The 18768-nt window shown below is 58.5% G+C and overlaps 1 protein-coding gene across 1 annotated transcript; it reads left to right on the forward strand.

Moving 5' to 3' along the window:
* Positions 1-4490: 4490 nt before the first annotated feature.
* LOC139592265 (low-density lipoprotein receptor-related protein 2-like) lies at positions 4491-17773 on the forward strand. The gene is made up of 33 exons (XM_071431865.1): positions 4491-4703; positions 5177-5296; positions 5605-5724; positions 5804-6031; positions 6166-6279; positions 6372-6491; positions 6801-6926; positions 7051-7257; positions 7407-7575; positions 7700-7868; positions 8079-8304; positions 8653-8778; positions 8973-9188; positions 9427-9735; positions 9968-10180; positions 10354-10896; positions 11301-11516; positions 11675-11913; positions 11995-12124; positions 12463-12641; positions 12756-12942; positions 13182-13400; positions 13628-13811; positions 14090-14291; positions 14363-14527; positions 14822-15022; positions 15115-15658; positions 15805-15933; positions 16120-16227; positions 16315-16551; positions 16674-17094; positions 17313-17448; positions 17701-17773. The coding sequence occupies exons 1-33, from the start codon at positions 4589-4591 to the stop codon at positions 17755-17757; spliced, it is 6675 nt and encodes a 2224-aa protein (XP_071287966.1). The 5' UTR covers positions 4491-4588; the 3' UTR covers positions 17758-17773.
* Positions 17774-18768: the final 995 nt, after the last annotated feature.

The following is an 18768-nucleotide window of genomic DNA, read 5'->3' on the forward strand; positions in this document are numbered from 1 at the left end:
AAGGCTTCCATAATGATGACTTGAATCTCAGTCCTTATAAGCAGCAGTGAATGGCTGCCCTTTTTCCAGTCACAGGCTCAATCTTCGCAGCCAATCTCCCCCATCTGTGCAGGGGACACTCAGCTGCTCAGGGATGAGTTGCTCACCTTCCCACTCTCTTGGCCAAGCCCTGCAGCAATGGGTAACAGCAGCACTTCACACTGCTCTAAATATCATGTCCAGGATACACTGACCTCATGGACCTGCCTGGCAGGAGACACCTCAGTGAAGCAGGGTATCAAAGGACTGGAAACAGTCCTTCAACATCCATGTAAAATGTGTGAATCTGTATAGGCACCTGTCTAAATATGTATGTGTGCATACAAAGAGATGAATGTGTGTGTCACCAGGTGGCAGATCCCTCATGTCCTCCTAACACAGCTATCTCACAGAGCCCTGGATGCCTGCAGTCCTGGAGACATACTTCTGCCTTGTTGGTGCAGGCTGGCAGTGATTTTCCCTTCCTGCTCCTGGTGTGGAAGGATCAGAATCCCAGAGCCAGGCAAGGAGACTTGCTCCTCACCATCCTGTCCTCAGCTAAACCTGGGCTTGGCCTTCTTGCAGCAACCTTGTCCCACCTCCCCAGCAAGGGTGTCAGGAAGCTTTGAGCAGGGTTTGGTGACAAGCTGCGAGGCTGAAAGTTGGCATGTGCGACAGGGCTGCTGTCAGGCTGAGCATGGGCTATGGCATCTGCAGGTGGGGAGGTCCTGAATTCCTTCTCCGTTGCCTCCAGGACTCATGGACAACTCGCAGAGCCTGGGAGAGCAGAACAAGGCAGGACCTTCCTGCAGCCTTCTGCTGCTCCCCAGTGGCCGCGTGGAGAGGCACCACAGGCGGATCCTGAAGGGTGAAGCCCGGACGGGAGACGGGGAGGGAGCTGTGGCATCTCGAAGTGGAGGCCGTGATTTCTTTCTCCATCTTCCCCAGATCTCATAGTTGATTCTCAGCGGGCTGGGGAACAGTAGGGTGACAAGGATGTGGGGGAGATATAATCACAAGCCTAGAGTTTTTTGAAAAGAAGCAAACACTTTTGGAACCTTTCAGGGCAGTAGACAGTACTTTGTGCATTTATTTCCCCAAATCAATGAAAGCTCAAAACGGTCTCAATTTCCTTATCCTGATAATTCACTTGCTTCTTAAAAATATCTTCCTACCTGGTTGTGTTCTGAAATAAAAAGCATGATGGCAAACACATCAAATTTCTAACCTGCCTAGGGTGTTGAAAGCAGTGTAGTTCTTGTTACTGCAGAGAACAAGAAATTGTTTCCTCAGTGTATTCATAAAATTAGTCCTCCAAATTGCCTGAATGTTGTTCCTTTCAAACCCCTTGTAATTAAGGGAAATAATACTGTGGTAAACAACACTGTTTCTTAAGCATCTTGCCAGGCTGTATCACAGCAGGTGCTAATATTTCCCAGTTCTCCCCAGTGGTGCCTTAAGTTTGTAAACTTGAATTTTTCAAGGCTGTTTGGCCTTTGGGACATTGGAGCACTTACCCACACACAGATCTCAGTGTTGTGCTCCTCCTGCTTATGCTGAGGCTCTTGGAGGCTGGAGGTGCCACTTGTGAGACTACTCTGTTGCTCATTAAATGCCCCTGAGGCGGGTGCTGCCATCATCCCTGTTTGCTGTTGCTGGGCACTGAGCTGGCCATGAGGGTGTATGTTGGAGGGACATTTAAGCAAAAAAAAAAAAAAAAAAAGACAATGCTGCTAAGAGAGCAAAGTAGGAAAATGGCAAATACAAGGCAATGTCTCCAGCCATTTCCTACACCTCTAGCAGAGCACCTGTCACCCACTTTGCAAGGCTGTCCTGGGACAGAGTTACTGAGATTACCTGATTTGTCAGGGAGTCTGGGCACCAGACCAGGGCACCACTCTGCAAGTCTCATGGAAGTGTTGCTATCAGTGTGGCTGTGGACCAGACCCTGAAATAGGAGTTGTAGCTCTTGGAGGCACAGGGTTGAAAAAGGGGTTTTTTTTTTACCTGGAAAAAGCTTCAGTATTTGAAAAATAGTTTGTAATGCTCTCCAAATTTTTTTTTTAATTTAAGCACTTAATAAGTTGATTTCCTAGGAAGAAACAGGTATTTCATTAAATCCAGTTTTCCCACTGGCATAAATTTTAGTCAACAGACTGCAGGCAGTTTAATTTTGAGCAGAGTCAGGCCACACAGCACAGAGGCAAGTAGAGCTGTCCTTTCTTTATGGAAACAAGATTGCAGAAGCTTGATAACTGATATGAGGCAGAGTGTCCCACAGAATTTTTGTTGTCTATTTTTTTAACAGCATGGTGTCCCTTATCTTTAGGAAAAGAATGCTTTAAAGTGACTGGAAAGGAACAGGAATACAGCAATAACAGACAAGGATATGATCAATCATACAGCAGAAAAGATACATGCAATTTTCTATTAACAATATAAAATCAATAATACTATTTAATGTGAAACTGCCTTTGAATGTTTGGGGGAAAAAAAAGTTGCTGTGCTTGGAGTAGTTAAAGGTGTTATTGGGACATGGTGCTGGACTTTTTTATAGCATATTTCATCCTGCTGTTCATGTGAGCACAGATTTGCTCCTTCTCATTTTGGTCCCAGCCTTCTCCAAATCATCAACATCCCCTTAGATTTGGAAGCAAGGAAGGGAGAATCTAAATGTCAGTGAGAAAAGGAAACTTCCCTACTAATGCAACTGTAAAGAAAAAACAGAAAATATCCAAAAAATTTCTCCTGAAGTCCAGGAAAATAATAACCAGTACGTCTTAGAGAGAAGTCACTGTAGGTACATGTAAATATAATTATGTACAGTGGGCTATTGTCTATACATACATATAACCTGTATGCTCTTTTATCTATACACGTGTTTAAAATACTTGGACTTTAAATCATGCTTCTAAAAAAATCTCCTGCATTTCAAGAGGCTGGCCACACCATGTGTCCTTTCCCTCACTGCTGACCCAGCTCCCCAAGCTGATGCTCAGGTGCACTGGGCATTTCTACTGTACCCACTAACTTCTGGACCCTTTTTCACAGTCCCTCTGCTGCCACTTGCCCTTCCCAGCCATCCAGTGTGAGTTACTGCTTTGGTGGTGTGGGTACACTGTGGGGTGGCAGAGCTGGGGTACAGGGCAGATCCCCATGGTCCTAACACAAATCTCAGCATTGTCCTACAGGTGTGAGGAGGGCATGGGAGCTTTCTGGGTAGTCTTAGCATTGCCTGGATACTGCTCTGTCCTTTCTACTCTCTCCCCTGACCACTAGGAACCACTTTGCCTGGTGTTCCTGCCACAAGGATGCTTATGATCCCTGGGATGTGCACACTTGTGTTTCCTGGGGAAGTCAGTTGCCCAGAGCTACTGGGATGCTGCCCAGAGAGCTGGTGTGGGCACCACACCTTGGGACAAATGTCATGCCACTGGCCTGGGGTATGTGCCAGTGCACTGGGCCTCCTGACCCAGAGCTGTGCAACGCCCTGATCTTTCCATCTGCCTGAGGGTGTCTCTGCCCTGAGCTTCCAGCTGACTTGGCTGTGTCAGAGCCCCTCCTGGGCCAGCCCTGTGGCTGGTTCCATCCCTTCCCCAGCACAAAGGAGATCATCCTGGAGCTTTCCTTTTCTGAGCAAGCCAGAAAACGTGTACATGCCAGAAGGTCTCACAGAAAGACAGTGGTGTCAGTAAGTGTGCGCCTACTGCAGCAGCTTTCTAGGCTCAACTCTCATGCAGGGAGGTTTGATGGGAAGGCTGGAAAGGATGAGTGCACAGCACTCCAGGCCATGGATGTGCTTGGAGTACAGACCAGTCTTGAGGGTGGATGGACACTCATGCCACCACCCGCAGCTGGCAGGGAGACAAGCCAACAGGGCAGCACAGCGGCAATTTCCCCCGGGCGTGTAGCGAGAAGTCCGCAAACTCCCGTGTCCCGGGGCCATCTCCGCGGCTTGGGCGATCCCCCCGCTTTGCCTGGTGGATGGGACTCCTTTCCCAGGCAGTGGCAGGCGCCTTATCCTCTGGCCGGGCAGTTTTCCTCCCCCGGCCGCTGTTCTCGCTCTCCTTGTTGTGCTCCAGCGGCTCTTTCACAGCGCTCAAGGTCGAGGCCGGCGGGCTGGGGGGTGCGCGCAGCCCGCTGTTTTCGGGGGGTGCCCCCGCGTTCAAGGCTGTCGCTGCCTTCCCACGGCCGCCGCAGGTGCTGCGGGCCCGGTTCTCACGGCTGGCTCTCACAACAACCCCCGCCCGGCGGGACGAGGCGAGGCGGGGCGGGGGACAGGGGTCCCCCCGTGCCCCTCGGCTCTTGGCGGGCGGTGGGTCCCAAGAGTGCCCGGCCCGGGACCGCAGCTGCCCGGCCCGAGGCCGGCGACCCCCGTGTCCCGGCCGGGGCTCCCCGGGGCAGCGCGGCGCAGCCCCCGCGGCGGCGGGGCGGGCGGGGGTCTCGGCGGGCGGTACCCGCGGTGCCCAATGGCCGCCCGCGCCCGGACATAAAAGCGGCGGCCGCGGCTCTGCGCTCCCTCCGCCGGCCGGGCCCCCCGGAGCCGCCCCTCCCCACCTCCGCCGCAGCCATGGGCCGCCCCCCGCCGCCGCCGCTCCGCCGGGCGCTCATCTTCCTCAGCATCCTCCTGCCGCCGCTGCTGCCGCCGGCCGGGAGCGCCGCTGGCGCCGGGACACGCCGCGCCCGTGAGCCAGGACCGAGGGGGGCGGGCCGGTGGGGGGGAAATCCCTGCCTCATCCCCAGGGGCTGCGGTGGGCGCCCGCCGCACCAGGGAAGCTTGCTCATCCCTCCGCGATGGGCAGTGGGGGGTCCCCTGCCACTGAGGATGACCCCGTTTTACTCATCTCCCGCTGGTGTGTCCTTGACGCCTGTGCATACTTGTCACCCTGACAGCATGGGGACCCCTGCGTCCCGAGAGGCCCTGTACCGCTGCCTAAAAGGCTTGGGGAGGGGTCCCTGCCTTCCCTGAGTAGGGACGAGAGGTGCAGTTCTCCTTCCAGCCCCAGAGGAGATCCAGAGGTGCCCTGGATGGGACTGGTCCCTCCCCGTACTGGGCTATGCCGGGACCCCCAGGCGGGGAGCTGCAGGGGGCTGTGAAGGTGGATGCCCGCTGCGGCCGCCCCGCCTGATCCTGGGCCCGGCTCCTTCTTGCCCACAGCGGCTGCCAGCCCCACGTGTGCAGCCTCACGCCAGGCCGCCTGCGTTTCCGGCTGCATCCCCGTTCCCTGGCTCTGCGATGGCGAGCAGCAGTGTCCTGACGGCACGGACGAGCAGTGCGGTGAGTGGCACCCATCCGGTGTCATGGGGCGGCCTGAGGAGCTGTGCTGCACAGACATCATGGGGCCCTGGGGAATGGTGGGGCAGGACAGGACAGAGGCACCTCAGTCTCTGCCGGCTCTGCCTGTGTAGCATCCTGCAGGGACAAATGTGCTCCGGAGATCCTTAGGAATATCTGTGGCATGAGAACACATCCTGGAACTCTGTGCTCCTTGGGCACTGCCAGCACCTGTCCCGTGCCAGGATGAAGTGGACCCTTGTTGTTCTGCTGTAGCAGTAGGTCCCAGTGACTGCGTGTTGTCCCTGCAGATGTTGCCTGTGGCGGGGACCCCCATGTGTGGCAGTGTGACGATGGCCGGTGTGTTTCTAGCAGCTGGCGCTGCGATGGTGCTGCTGACTGCCTGGATGGCTCTGATGAGCAGGACTGTGGTATGTACTCTCTGCTGGGGCTGAGTGGGGGCGGCTGGGGGTGCAGGGCAGGCTGGCGAGCGCTGCGCTGTTTCCTCAGTGTGCGGGTCAAAGAAGGTACAGTGTCCCGGCACCCACCACTGCATCCCGCACTGGGAGCTGTGCGATCGGCACCAAGACTGTGAGGATGGCTGGGATGAGGAGGGGTGTCCCCAGCAGCCCTGCCTGCCTGGGCAGTGGCAGTGCAGGAACAGGGTGTGCATCATGGCTGAGTGGAAGTGCAATGGGATCGATGACTGTGGTGATTCCTCGGATGAAGATGTCTGCGGTAAGCAAGAACACTGGATGCTCCTCCATAGGGTGAGACCTGTCTGGGCCAGCTGATGCTTTGCAGGGCCTCCCCATGAGGCTGGGATCCAGGGTATTGGTCTGCCCTGCTGACATGAGCTGTGTGTGCCATAGCTCCCTGTACGCCTGGCATGGTGCGGTGCGATGAGGGCAAGTGTATCCTGGAGTCGCTGATGTGCGATGACAAGGATGACTGCCTGGATGGCACGGATGAGCCCAGCACATGTGGTAAGTTACACACAGCTGCTGGCTGATGCCCATCTGGGAGGGGAGCCACAGAGCTGTCCTGCCTCATGTCACCCTTTGCTGCATCCCCACAGGTCGGAGCTGCTTTGTACGCAACGGGGGCTGTGCAGAGACGTGTACTGACACGCACTGGGGAGTGCAGTGCTCCTGTGGGGCTGGCTGGGTGCTGCAGGCAGATGGGCAAAGCTGTGCTGGTAAGGGGAGGTCAGGGTGCATGTACTTCCATGACGTGTGGCCTTGGTCACTGACAGCAGTGTCTCCACAGAGCCCGTGCTTCTGGCGAGCGCTGCACCACAGGCAGGAAGCACCTGCCTCTACCCTGCTCCTGCCTGTGTGTCCCGTAAAGATTATATCTAGATAATGTCCCAGCAGCAGCTGGTGCATTTTGGGGCTGAGGCCCATGTTCTGGTATCTAGGCAGCTTGCCTGTAGTCCCAGGGAAGCAGTGGCAGTGCTGTCTGGGGCAGCTCTGTGGCAGACTGCTGATCTCACCTATCCGTGCAGATGTGGACGAGTGCTCCCTGGAGTATGGACCCTGCAGCCAGCTGTGCACCAACACCCCGGGCACTTTCAGCTGTGCCTGTCTCCCGGGCTACACCCTGCGGCATGGCACCGCCTGCGAAGTGACAGGTAGGGAGAGGAGGGGAGCCCAGGCTGCACTCCCCCCAGCCATGTCCCTGTCCCTGTCCCTGAGGGGAGTGCCCTCCCCAGCCATGTCCCTGGCCAATGAGTGACTTTCCTCTCACCCTGGCAGACAATTCAACACAGATCCTGGTGGCCGTGGGGCAGGACCTGGCCCTTCTGGATGTACGGACCCAAGCCTACAGGCCCCTGCTCTCCACTGAGACAGAACCCCGTGCCCTGGTGTATGACCTGCTCCGAGAAACCTACTACTGGCTGACAGAGGATGCAGAGCTCCGTGTCCACCACCCGGGGAAAGGCACACAGCCTCTCTATGCAAGTGAGCAGGACCAAGCGTGCTGGGTGCTGTAGCAGGGCTGAGAGCTGGCCTGCCACCCCATACTGCTTTTCCTGTATAGAGGAAGGGGCAGCCTGAGTTTGTCACACAGTCTGGAGCAGGTGTGCCTTAAAACTGCTCTGTTTCTACAGATGCCGGAGAGGTGAACAGCATCTCTGTGGACTGGTTCACAGGGCAGCTGTACTGGGCCAGCAGCCATCCTCCAGCCATCTGTGCAGGGCTGGGTGATGGCCGTGGTTACGTGACAGTGCTGGGGAAGGACATTGCACCAGAGCAGCTGACAGTACATCCAGCTGCAAGGTGAGCAGTGAATGAGCCAGGGTTGGCCCAGGCTTCTGGGATTGCAATGCTGGTGGTGCCTGCTGCGGGGCTATGGCAGCACTGGTGTTATCCTGTGAAGTGGGTGCTGAGTGCCTGCTCCCAGGTCCCTGTACTGGGTCAACCGTGGACAGAGGGGCCGGACAGTCATTGCTGCAGCTGGCATGGATGGCTCAAACCGGCGGGAGCTCACGGTTGTGTCCATGGAGGAGCCTGTGGGGCTGAGCCTGGACCATGTGGCTGGCAGGCTGTACTGGATCAGCGAGTACAAGGAGGTAGGGATGAGGGGCAGCAGGGCTCTCTCACACCCAGGGAGATGATGAGGTGGGAGTTGGGAGGGTGGCCCTTGTTCCTCTGTGTCCATGGCCAAAGCATGGGAGGGAGCAGGGAGCGGTGCCTAGGTCTAGCATACATCCCTGGGCTGGGAGGAGAAGGGCCAAGGTGTGGGGATGCTACATAGCTACCATGCCTTGCCTTGTCCCCAGTCCATCGAGACCCTGCGGGTGGATGGCAGCGGGCGCCACTCCTTCCACGCTGTTTTGCGGAGCCACACAGAGCCGCTGGGCCTGGCTGTGTTTGAGAGCCGGTTCTTCTGGACCGATGGCACAGAGCTGGTGTCAGCCACCTGGGCCTCTCCCCAGGAGCATGCAGTGCTGCTCCGTGCCTCTATCTCAGCTTTCACTGTGCTGCATGCCCTGCAGCAGCCTCCCAGTGAGTACCTGCATGTTGCTGCACTGCTGCAGGGCTGGCAGCATGGCAGCAACCCCCGCTGCATCCCTGGGTTCTAGGGAAGGCTCACTGAGTTCTGGAGCTCACCAGGTCCTGCCCAATGGTTTGCCTGGTGCTGTGATGAAGGGTTGTGGGGTTGGTACAGAGGGGACCTATAAAACTGTAGGAAAGGCCCATGGCTTTGGGTAGACCTGAGCCCCCTTAACTCACATGACACTGCTACCCTGCCTCCAGCCCTTATCCAGTCCCAGGACAGCCTGTGGTTTTTGGAAACTGGGAGAGATACTGGGGTCATGACTACCTGAGCTTTTAACATCCTCTTGCTCCCAGGGGACACTGCTGCATGTGCTCTGGGCCTGTGCAGTCACCTTTGCCTCCTGTCCCCTGTGCATCCTCGGGGCTACAAGTGTGCATGTCCAGAGGGCCTCTTCCTCCTGCCCTCGGGGAAGTGTGCAGGTGAGCAGGGTCTGGCTCTCTGGAGTGGTATACATCCATGTGAGAGTTGGAGAAGGGTCATAAAGGGCTGTGGCTTTGGTGGGATGAGGTTCCCAGCGCACACCAGTGCTGTGACATTTCTGTCTTAGTTCATTCTGGTGACCCGGCCCAGTATCCCTGGGGCTGTGCTCACACACCGCCCTTATGCTCTGCAGAGCTGTCCATCGTGTATGCATCAGGAAAGGCCATCTCCCTGGTGCATGTGGGCCCTGGAGCACACACCAAACTGGTGCAGGAGTGGCAGGAGCCCCTTCACTTGCAAGATGTGGACTGGCAGAGGTCAGTGCTCTATGGGACAGATGACCGTGGGACTCTCCTGCGTGTTGTGGGCTACCCTGGCTGGAGAGAGGCCATTGTGACTGGGATGCCAGGTGAGACTCTACAGATAGAGATAGAGGGCACATTCCCCTTCCTGATACTTCCTGATGCCTGAGGATCTCCTGGGTGCAGAGGATAGTGGTCTGAGCAGTCTGAGTGGTCTGTGCAGAGCACAGTGAGGCCACGTCGAGGCAGTGGGCAGCTGTACCCTGGGTTTAGGGTCTAGGGGCACCCAGGCAGAGGTGCAGGGTCATGGGACAGCCTCATAACTGCTTGCCTGCTCTTGCCAAGTCTGCTCTGCCCGTGTGGACATCCGCTCGGGGGACCTGTACTGGCTCGCATGTAACCGGAGGGACATCGGGGTGATCCGGACGTCTGACAAGGCCCCGCGCATCCTGCACCGGGCTCGCAGCAGCATCCAGCATCTCTTCTTGGACTGGCAGCGTGACACTCTGTACTGGCTGGCCCGCGGGCAACCCCTGCAGGCGCTGAGCCTGGCGGGGGGTGCTCCGTGGGATGCCTGGAATGAGACATGGCCTGGAGACCTGCCTGCAGCCATGGACAGCAGAGCCTTCAGCGTGCTCTGGAGCTCAGCCCTGGGTGAGCCCTGCTGGTGTCTGAAGCAGGGAGGGGAGGTGGTGGATGTAGAAGGGGTGATCAGCCATGTCCCACATGCAGCAGTTCCCTGCCTGGGCAGTGGGGTGCTCATGGGGCAGACTCGGGACCCTGGCCTCAGCCATGAGGTTCCTGCCATAGCTGTGTGTTGTGGGGTGCAGGGTGAGCCATGAGTGGTGTGGGCAGGCACAGGTCTTACCATGCCTCTGCCTCACAGGCCTGCAGGCACTGAGTCTGACCAAGCAGCAAGCAGTCACCCTGGCACCCAGCTGGTCCCATGGCCTCGTGGCCGCCTTTGAGCCATACCTGGTGTCAGCAAATGGGACAGCTCTGCTGCTATGGGACCGGAGGACGCTGGCCCTTGTGCTGTCCCTGCCGGCAGCGGGTGTGCAGGGAGTGGTGGCCTTCGTGGGTTCAGAGCTGCAGGCTGGTAAGAGTGGCCATGGCTTTGTGCCTGGTGCTGCTGCTGTACCTGACGGGGCTGGGTGGCCTGTGAAAGTCTGAGCTGTGGCAGGGTGCCTGGCTACTGCATGTGGGGTGCTCTGGGAGGTGCCTGAAGTGCGGGGAGGGTATGGTCCCAACAAATCCCAAATCCTCTGCCAGTGCCACCAAGCAAAGAGTCTGCTGTGCCACTCCTTCCACCTGTGACCACCACTGTGAGGACAACCACAAGCACCGCTGCTGCTCGGCTTACCACCCCCACCACAACACCACCGCCAAGCCAGACCACCACTGCACTCAGCACTACTCCTGCACCAACCAGCAAGGCTACTACATCACAAACTACCACCAGACAGTCCACCACCTCTGCACCAACAACTGCCCGGACCACACTGACCAAGACTACCACTGTGCAGCCAGTCACCAGCACCACTCGATCTTTTACAACTAAGATCACTGCCCCACAGCCAACCACAACCACCCCACGCTCAAACAGTTCTGCACGGGTGGTGACACCTACACCACCCCTCCAGTCCAGCACTGCACACCCCCTGACCCCCATTCTCCATCTGTCCTGTTCTCGCACGCATGTGCCCTGCCGTGATGGCACTGGGTGTGTGGCCCAGGAGTACCTGTGTGATGGGGAGAAGGACTGTGCAGATGGCTCTGATGAGGATGGGTGCGCCCAGCTCTGCAACACCCCAGGTAGGAGCCATTCTTCTGTCCCCTGTGCAAAAGGGGTCTGGGTCACCCTGTGCCAGGCCTTCTGCTGCTTCCTAGTGGGGTTTTTGGGACAGGGTCCTGGTAAAGTCCTGGTAAAGTCTGATGCTTGTGATGTGACATACTGGTTCTTTCTGAGCTTGGCACTGGGCTTGAGGTGCTGTTGGAAAAAGATAGAGTTGATCTCACTGCTCATAGTGACCTACATGTGGCTGAGTTGAGACTGCCACAATCACCTTGCTGGGGACCTAGGCTCCTGGAGATGCACTGTCTAGGAGGGACCAAGCCTTGTCCCTTGCGGGGCCTTTCTAGGTCACTGGAGGGCTAGAAGAGGGTCTGGGCACCTTGGCTGCCTTCTGCAGGCAGTGCAAAGCCCCTTGTCTCCCCAGGGGCCTTCCACTGTGCGAGCGGAGCCGTGTGCGTCAGGGCAGGAGAGCGCTGTGACGGGGTGCCACAGTGTCCCGACGGCTCGGATGAGACGGGCTGCTGGACCCCCACGCAGGAGTGTGCCCTGCGCTGCGACGCTGCCACCCGCTGCATCCCCAGGAGCTGGCTGTGTGACGGCCATGCCGACTGCCTGGACCACACGGATGAGCAGGGCTGTGGTAAGACCCTGCGGCTGAGTGGGATGGACTCTTGGGGCTGCCTGCCCCACAGGTGGATGCACTAGGTTTCTTGTGGGTCCTGAAGCAGGCATTGCCCAGGGCTGCCTGCTGAGAGGATGGGGCCAGTGTCCCTGCTCAGCCCTGGCCTTTGCCCACAGTGCTGAAGGAGTGTGGTCCGGCTGAGTTTTCCTGTCGGAGTGGGCAGTGTGTGGCCCTGGCCCTGCACTGCGATGGTGACCACGACTGCCAGGATGGCTCGGATGAGGAGGGCTGTGCTGTGCCCCGGCCGCTGCTCTGCCGTGAGGGTGAGGTGACGTGTTCCCACAGTGGGGAGTGTGTGCCAGAGGCCTGGCGCTGTGATGGTGCTGCTGACTGTAGGGATGGCTCAGATGAGCAGGTGAGTGGAGCAGTGGGGACACAGCCTGTCCCCACTCATGCCTGGGAGGGCAGGTAGCCTTTTTCACCCTCTGCCTTGCAGGGCTGCCCTTGGGAGGAAGAGCTGTGTGAGGACCAGCAGTGGAGCTGCTCCCGTAGCCGTGAGTGCATCCCTGATGTCTGGCGCTGTGATGGAGAGACTGACTGCACTGATGGCAGTGATGAGGCTGGCTGTGAGCAACACCTTTATTTTATTCCCTGTCTTGCCCAGGGGTGGCTGGTGGGTGCCTAGCATGGAGGGAGATGGGTATGTGTCTGTGCTGAGATTAAGGGCCCATGTGCTGGCTGCCTATTCCAAGCAGCTGTGGTGGCTCCAGGTCCTGGGTAGCTGTTCTCCCTGCAGGGAGCAGTGGCCTTTGGATTAATGTAGCCTGAAGCCAGGCTACTGGCGCAGCTCTGGATGTGGCTGCAAGTGAGCTCTAAGCAGCCTCTGGGAGCAGCTAAATCTGCCCCAAATGAGCAGAAGGAGCTAGTGGATGAGGCTCAGGGCAGCCTTCCCATGTCCCTGCAGGCCACCCTGCTCCTTGCCAGAGTAATGAGTACCCCTGTGGGCTGGGGTCCTGCCTGAATGCATCCCTGGTGTGCAACAGCCGGCAGGAGTGCGCGGATGGCTCAGACGAGGGCGGGAACTGCTCTGTGCCCTGCCAGCGGTCCTGTACTCATCTCTGCTACCCCTCACCCCAGGGCCCTGTGAGTGCCAGCAGCCCTGGGGCAGGGGCTTGTCATACCATGATGCCCTGCTCCAGCTGCAGAAGGGAGCCTCATGTCCCCAGGGTGGGCAGCTGATGGTTCCTTTCCCCCCAGCGGTGCTGGTGTGGCCCGGGCTATCGCCTTGCTGCGGATGGTCTGTCCTGCATGGACATAGATGAGTGCACGGAGTGGGGCAAGGGAGCCTGCAGCCAGACATGCCTCAATGCTCCAGGGTCCTACAGCTGTGGCTGTCTCCCTGGCTACCTGCTGGAGCCCGATGGCCACACCTGCAAACTCACTGGTAAGTCCTGGGGTGGCCAAGCAGCGCTGAGGCTGGCCCTGACCCTCTAAGATACACTGAGGGCTGGTGGATACTTGTCCTCCTGTGTCTGCTGCCCATGGGAAACCTCGTAGTCCTGTGAATGGGCTGAGTCCCAGCAAGCTCCAATGCCTGTGAGTGCTGTGTCCCTTGCCTGCATGTCCTGGGACCATGGGACCATTAGTGCTGAGCAGGGTCCGTGTGGCTCTGTGTTACCCCAGGACCAGAGCCCAAGCTGCTGGTGGCTGTGCAGTCCGAGGTGCTGTCCTATGGCCTGCGGAGTGGCCATGAGGAGGTGGTGCTGGCCACTGACAAGGATCGTGTTGTCTTCTCACTCGACTATGACTTGGTGGAGAGGAAAGTCTTCTGGATGGACCTGGCCACAGAGAGCATCCGCTGGCAGGACCTCAGCTCGGGAAAGAAAGGCACATTGGTGAAAGGTAGGCTGTGACAACATGGGGTTAGCAGGGCTGGCCTCCCCCACTGTGCAGTCTCCAGGTTGCAGAGGGGTGCCAAGCTGTGATCCCTTATGTGGAGAAGCACTAGTGGGAGCAAGGTTGGGAGGAGCCAGAGCTTCTGGGATGGAGGGATTTGGGCTGGGAGCATTATGCCAAAGGGCTGTGCAGTTGTCACCGTACGCAGTTGCTGCCTCTTGAATGCATTTCAGGTGTGAGATCAGACTGTATAGCAGTGGACTGGCTTGGGAGAAACCTGTACTGGACAGATGGGGTAGCAGGGCAGATTCTGGCTACTCGCTTGGGGGCTGCCTGGCAAGGGATACCAGAGTACACTGTGGTGATGGATGGAGACCTGGACCAGCCTCACTCCCTGGTGCTCCAGCCTCTGGCAGGGTAAGTCTGGGACAAGAGGACATGAGGACCTCCTTACCATCCCTGCCCTGCCCCATTTTCCTCTGTGGAGGCAGATGAGAGGCTGGGGAAGAGGGAGGATGGCCTCACCTTGTTGCTGTGGGGAGAGAAGAAAGAGCCCAGATACCTGCCCCTGCCCTGCATGGAGCTCTCAATGCACCCATGATGAGATGGGAAGCTCCAGGCTGCTTTTCTGGGCTGCCTTGGTGCTGGGTCGATGCTGTGTCAGGTCCATAGGCTCATTCCTGCCTTCCCACTAGGCTGATGTACTGGTCAGAGGTGGGGAGCCACTCACGGCTGATGGAGGCCAGCATGGATGGGAGTTGGCGGCACGTGCTGCTGGCCCAGGGACTGGGCTGGCCCACAGCACTGGCCCTCGACTTCCCCACCCAGAGGATCTTCTGGCTGGATGAGAAGCTGGGCAGTGTTGGTTCTGCGCGTCTGGATGGCAGCAGTGTGAAGGTGGGGTGGGGCACTGGTGGTGGGGCTCTGATGGGCACCGGGATGGGCACTGACAGGTGCCTCTCTGACAGGTCCTGAAGCTGCGCTGGGTCCGGAGCCCCTTTGCAGCAGCTGTGTGCGAGGGGCAGCTCTACTGGTCGGAGAGGAAGACATGGTCCGTGCAGCAGGTGGACAAGGCCAGCGGCAAGAACAGGACTGTGCTGCTCAAACGGCATGGGCAGCCCCATGGCCTCCAGGTACCTTCTTGGGGAAACCCAAGCCCTGCTGTGCCAGCTCTGCTGATCTCCCATCCTGCACAATACTGCTGTCCTCTGAGCGAAGAGGCACTGGAAGCTGTACCCCCATCCCAGTGATCTTTGAGCAGCAGTCTCTGTGGCCAAGGGTCTCTGGTCCCCTGGGACCATCTCTGCCTCACCATCCTGCCCTGAGCTGGGCTGTGTGTGGGCCCTGGGAGCATAGTGTGCTGTCAGTCATGCTCAGCTCTGCTGGCAGGTGCTGATGGAGCTGAGGCTGAGCCCACTGTCCCACAGGTGATGCACCCAGCCCTGCGCCCTGCGGCCCCCAACCCGTGTGAGGCGCGTGGCTGCTCCCACCTGTGCCTGCTGAGCGCCAGGCACACGGGGCAGTGCCGCTGCCCCACTGGGCTGATGCTGGCCGCCAATGAGACCACCTGCCTGCCCATCCGTGATTCGGCCTTTGCCCTCCTGGTCTCACCGGCAGCTGTGGCACAGGTACCGCCCTCTGGAGCCAGCCCTGGGGGCTGCTGTTCTTACCACTGTCAGGGAAGAGGGGTCCACATCCTAGTGCTGCCTCCTTCCTCTAGGTCTACCTGAAGGACCTGCCCACATCAGCTGGATCCCAAGGGCTTCCCCCACACCGGGCCCTGCCTTTGGCCAAGGTGAGCCGCCTGACAGCTGTTGACTATGCAGTGAAAGACAAGAGTTTGTACTTTGCAGAAGTGGGAGGCAATTCCATTGGACTGCTGCGCCTGAAGGACTGGGGACGGCTGTCCTGGAAGAAGGCAGTAGCTGTGGAGGGCGCGGTGACATCCCTGGCCTTGGACTGGCTGAGTGGAAACCTTTACTGGATTGGGGGGCAGCCACCCACCATCCACGTGGCAGCTCCCAGGGGGCGGTGGGTCCTGGCACTACTCAGCGAGGGGCTGCAGGGTGCTGCCTGGCTGGCACTGTGTCCTCGTGCTTCCACCATGTGCTTTGTCACAGCAGCTGGCAGCCATGGGCATGGCGCCGTGGTGGAGTGTGCAGCCATGGACGGCACTGGCCGCAGAGCGGTCTGGAGGAGAGCCCGGGCTCCCACTGGCCTTGCCTTTGGGGGTGCTGGCACCAGGCTGTACTGGGCAGACCACGGTGAGTGAGGACTGAGCCGGCGCACTGCGGGGCGGTAGCAGTGGTACAGGCACTCAGTCTGCAAAGCACAGCCTGGCACAGCCCTGAGGGGCAGCCCGGAGCCCTCTCTGTTGCCACACTGAAGCCTCTCCACCTGTGCCTTGCAGAGAGAGGAACCATCAGCAGTGTTGAGCTGGATGGATCCCGCTTCCGGCTGGTGCGGGAAGGGCTGCATGGTCTCTCACTCTTTGCTGTAGGAGAAGGCTTTCTGCTCTGGAGCACAACCTCAACCAATGGTAGGTCTGTCTGCTGTGCTTTGCCCAGCTCCTCCTACTGCACTAGGACACGGGTTCTGCCAGTCCCCATGGGGTACAGGCTTGCCCCTCTGTGGGGTCAAGGGGAAGCTAGGGGACCCCCCCACCTCCCAGCTCAGGCACCCTTGTGGGAGGAGGTGGAGCAGTGCTGACCCCATGTGTCCCCAGGCTCCAGCAAGATCTGGCACAGCCGGCTGGAGCAGGCTGAGAACTGGTGGTTCCCGATGGAGCAGGAGCTGGTAGCCATGAGGATTTACAGCCAGTTCTCACAGGAAGGTGGGTCTGGGACTGCCCTAGCCCAGGGCATCTGCGGGGTTCAGCTGTGCCTTGCGGTGGCCATGCTAACCAGCGCTGTTTTGGCAGGCACCAATGGCTGTGCAAAGAGCAATGGGGGCTGTGCCCAGCTCTGCCTGCCCAACCCTGCAGGGAGGCAGTGCCGCTGCTCTCCTGGGTACCACCTGGTGCACGGAGCAGCGTGTGCGCTGGCACCGCCTTGCCCCGCCCTGCTGCAGGCCTGCCCCGACCTCCAGAGCTGCATCTCCAGAGAGCAGGTCTGTGATGGGCACCCCGACTGTGCCGACGGCTCCGATGAGTCTGACTGTGAGTGCCCACCCACAGCCGGGCTGTGCCAAGGTCCTGGGCATGGGACAGCCTGCCCAGGCTCGCCCAGTTTGGCAAGGGGTCTTACCTGAGTCTCTGCTGATCCATGCCCATCCCTCCAGGCGCCTCAGTGAAGGTGGGGACGCAGGTCCCTTCAGTGGCACCATCAGGAATGTCCCACGTAGAACAGGAACCAGTCTCATCCATAGCTGCACCCCAGCCTCGGCAGCCCCGCCCCAGCCTATCTGCAGCCCCTGGCCCCCAGGAGCACGGAGAGCCCTTCGTGGTGCCCCCCAGCACGGAGGAGGTGCTGGGGGCTGTGCCCTGCAGCAGTGAGACGTGCAACCTGCGCGGGGACTGTGCCATCGAGGCTGGCCGCGTGACGTGCCACTGCGCCCTGGGCTATCGTGGCGACTACTGCGAGGAGGCCGAGGTGCAGCCCCTGGCAGGACCCATTGTGCTGGGGGTGGCCGTGCTCCTGCTGCTGGCTGCTGCTGCTGTGGGGGCCCTGGCCTACATGCGGAGGCGGGACAGGCGGAGGAGGTGAGCTCTGGGGCTGCACTGGGCCGGTGCAGCTGGGAATAGAGAGAGACAGGGTCTCTGCCCAGGGACAGTGTGGAGTCCTGATGCACTCCTGGGTTATATGGAAAGCTGCAATCACCCCAGCAGGCTGTTACCAGGGGTTGTGGTAGGACTTTGGGATCTGCCCCATCTCTAGGAGTTGGCCGTGCCATTCTTGGTGTACATTTTTCCCTCTCCAGGACCTCGAGCACTGCTTCCACTCGGGTGCTGACCCTGTACCACCGTGAAAGTGATCCAGAGGAAGAGGATGAGGAGGAGGAAGAGCTTCCCCCCAAGAGTGATACATTTGTGAATGAAGCTTATGAAGGGAAAGAGGTGAGTTGCATCTGGAGCAGGCCCTAAGGACCCCACTGCCACCCTGCAGTGCCCCAGGGCCCAGTGCTGGCATGATGCCCACTCCTGAAGCAAGCTCTGCCCTCCTGCTGAAGGAGAGGGGCAATACCAATAGTGCCTAGAGTCTGACAGGGCCGTCCCACTCTGCCTGTGGCTGGACCCCTGTGCTAAGGTGTGGGGTGGGCTTAGAGAGGTTGGGTCAGACCCTGATACACCTATCTGTGATTTCTGCAGGAGCTGCCAGCCCTGCTGAGGAAAGGACCATCTCACATCAACACCGTAATTTCATAAAGGAACGTTGTGCAGCGTCTCTTGTGCCATTGTGGTTTGTGTCTGGGCTGGGGAGGGGAGGTTGGTTTGCTCTTTGTAGATTTCTAAGACCTAGGGAACATAAGAATGCAGACAAAAACGTTTGGGAGGTTTATCGGGAAGTCTCCAAGTCCAACACACTCTCTGAGAATGTCCCTTGAGTACTGTCCCTCTGCAGCAAGGCTTACCTTGCTGACCAGGGTGCCTTGGGCTCACCTGGAGTAAGAATCTGGCCAAATAACTCTGCAGGAAGCTGGCTTGGCTCTTACCTTGTTATGCAGGGGGCTGAGAAGGATTTTATAGTGGAGTTCTGACCTCCTGAGTGTCCCTTACAAACCAGTGAGACCAGTTTTACCACCTCACACCAAGCTAATTTTGAAAGGGGAAATAAAATGCTATTTTTTTTCTGTGATCTTCCTTCCCCCACCCTCCCCACTCCACCCTGAAGTGGCTGTGCTCCAGGAAGGAGAAATCTCTTCAAGAGATGATTTTGACCATGGGGGGGAAAGTCCTTTGGGAAAGTGCTATAAAAGCTAGCTGTGCCCTTCTACAGACCTTTCCTCCCTGCTTCAGGCAAAACAGGGAAGCTGGGTGTGCCATGCCTGCTGGCTCTCAGCCCAACCTGCCTGGCAGAAAGCCCATAACCATCCCACAGTACAAACGCATTGCTTTGAATTTATTTTGCTTTTTGCACAGTCCAGAGCTGGGCAGAGATGTGAGACAGGTGCTCCCCTCCCCTACTGCCAGCTCTGAAGGTTACACACTTCTGACCTGTATGTTGCTTACATGGGAGCACCAACGCTGTCTCTGCCCAAGCTGTTGTGCATGGTACAGGAAGATGAGGTAAAAGCAGCACAGAAGGACTGGAGCCACCTCTGGTTCCAAATCCAGCATGGCTTTGGCACAGTTGTAGATCCTGGAGCACAGCAGGCTTTTGAGGAAGTTGCAAATATTCAGAACAGGTCCTTGGTCTTGTTTCCAGCAAGAGAGAAC

The sequence above is a fragment of the Agelaius tricolor genome, unplaced genomic scaffold, assembly GCF_023055355.1.
Source record: "Agelaius tricolor isolate 1412-34295 unplaced genomic scaffold, bAgeTri1.0.p SCAF_8, whole genome shotgun sequence".
NCBI classification, from domain to species: domain Eukaryota; kingdom Metazoa; phylum Chordata; class Aves; order Passeriformes; family Icteridae; genus Agelaius; species Agelaius tricolor.

Excerpts from the sequence above, each read along its gene's own strand:
- LOC139592265 (XM_071431865.1), top strand. The coding sequence starts at position 4,589 with ATGGGCCGCCCCCCGCCGCCGCCGCTCCGCCGGGCGCTCATCTTCCTC. Across the intron at positions 7,258-7,406 it reads CACACAGCCTCTCTATGCAA|ATGCCGGAGAGGTGAACAGC; the intron begins GTGAGCAGGACC and ends CTGTTTCTACAG. Across the intron at positions 15,934-16,119 it reads GAGCACAACCTCAACCAATG|GCTCCAGCAAGATCTGGCAC; the intron begins GTAGGTCTGTCT and ends ATGTGTCCCCAG.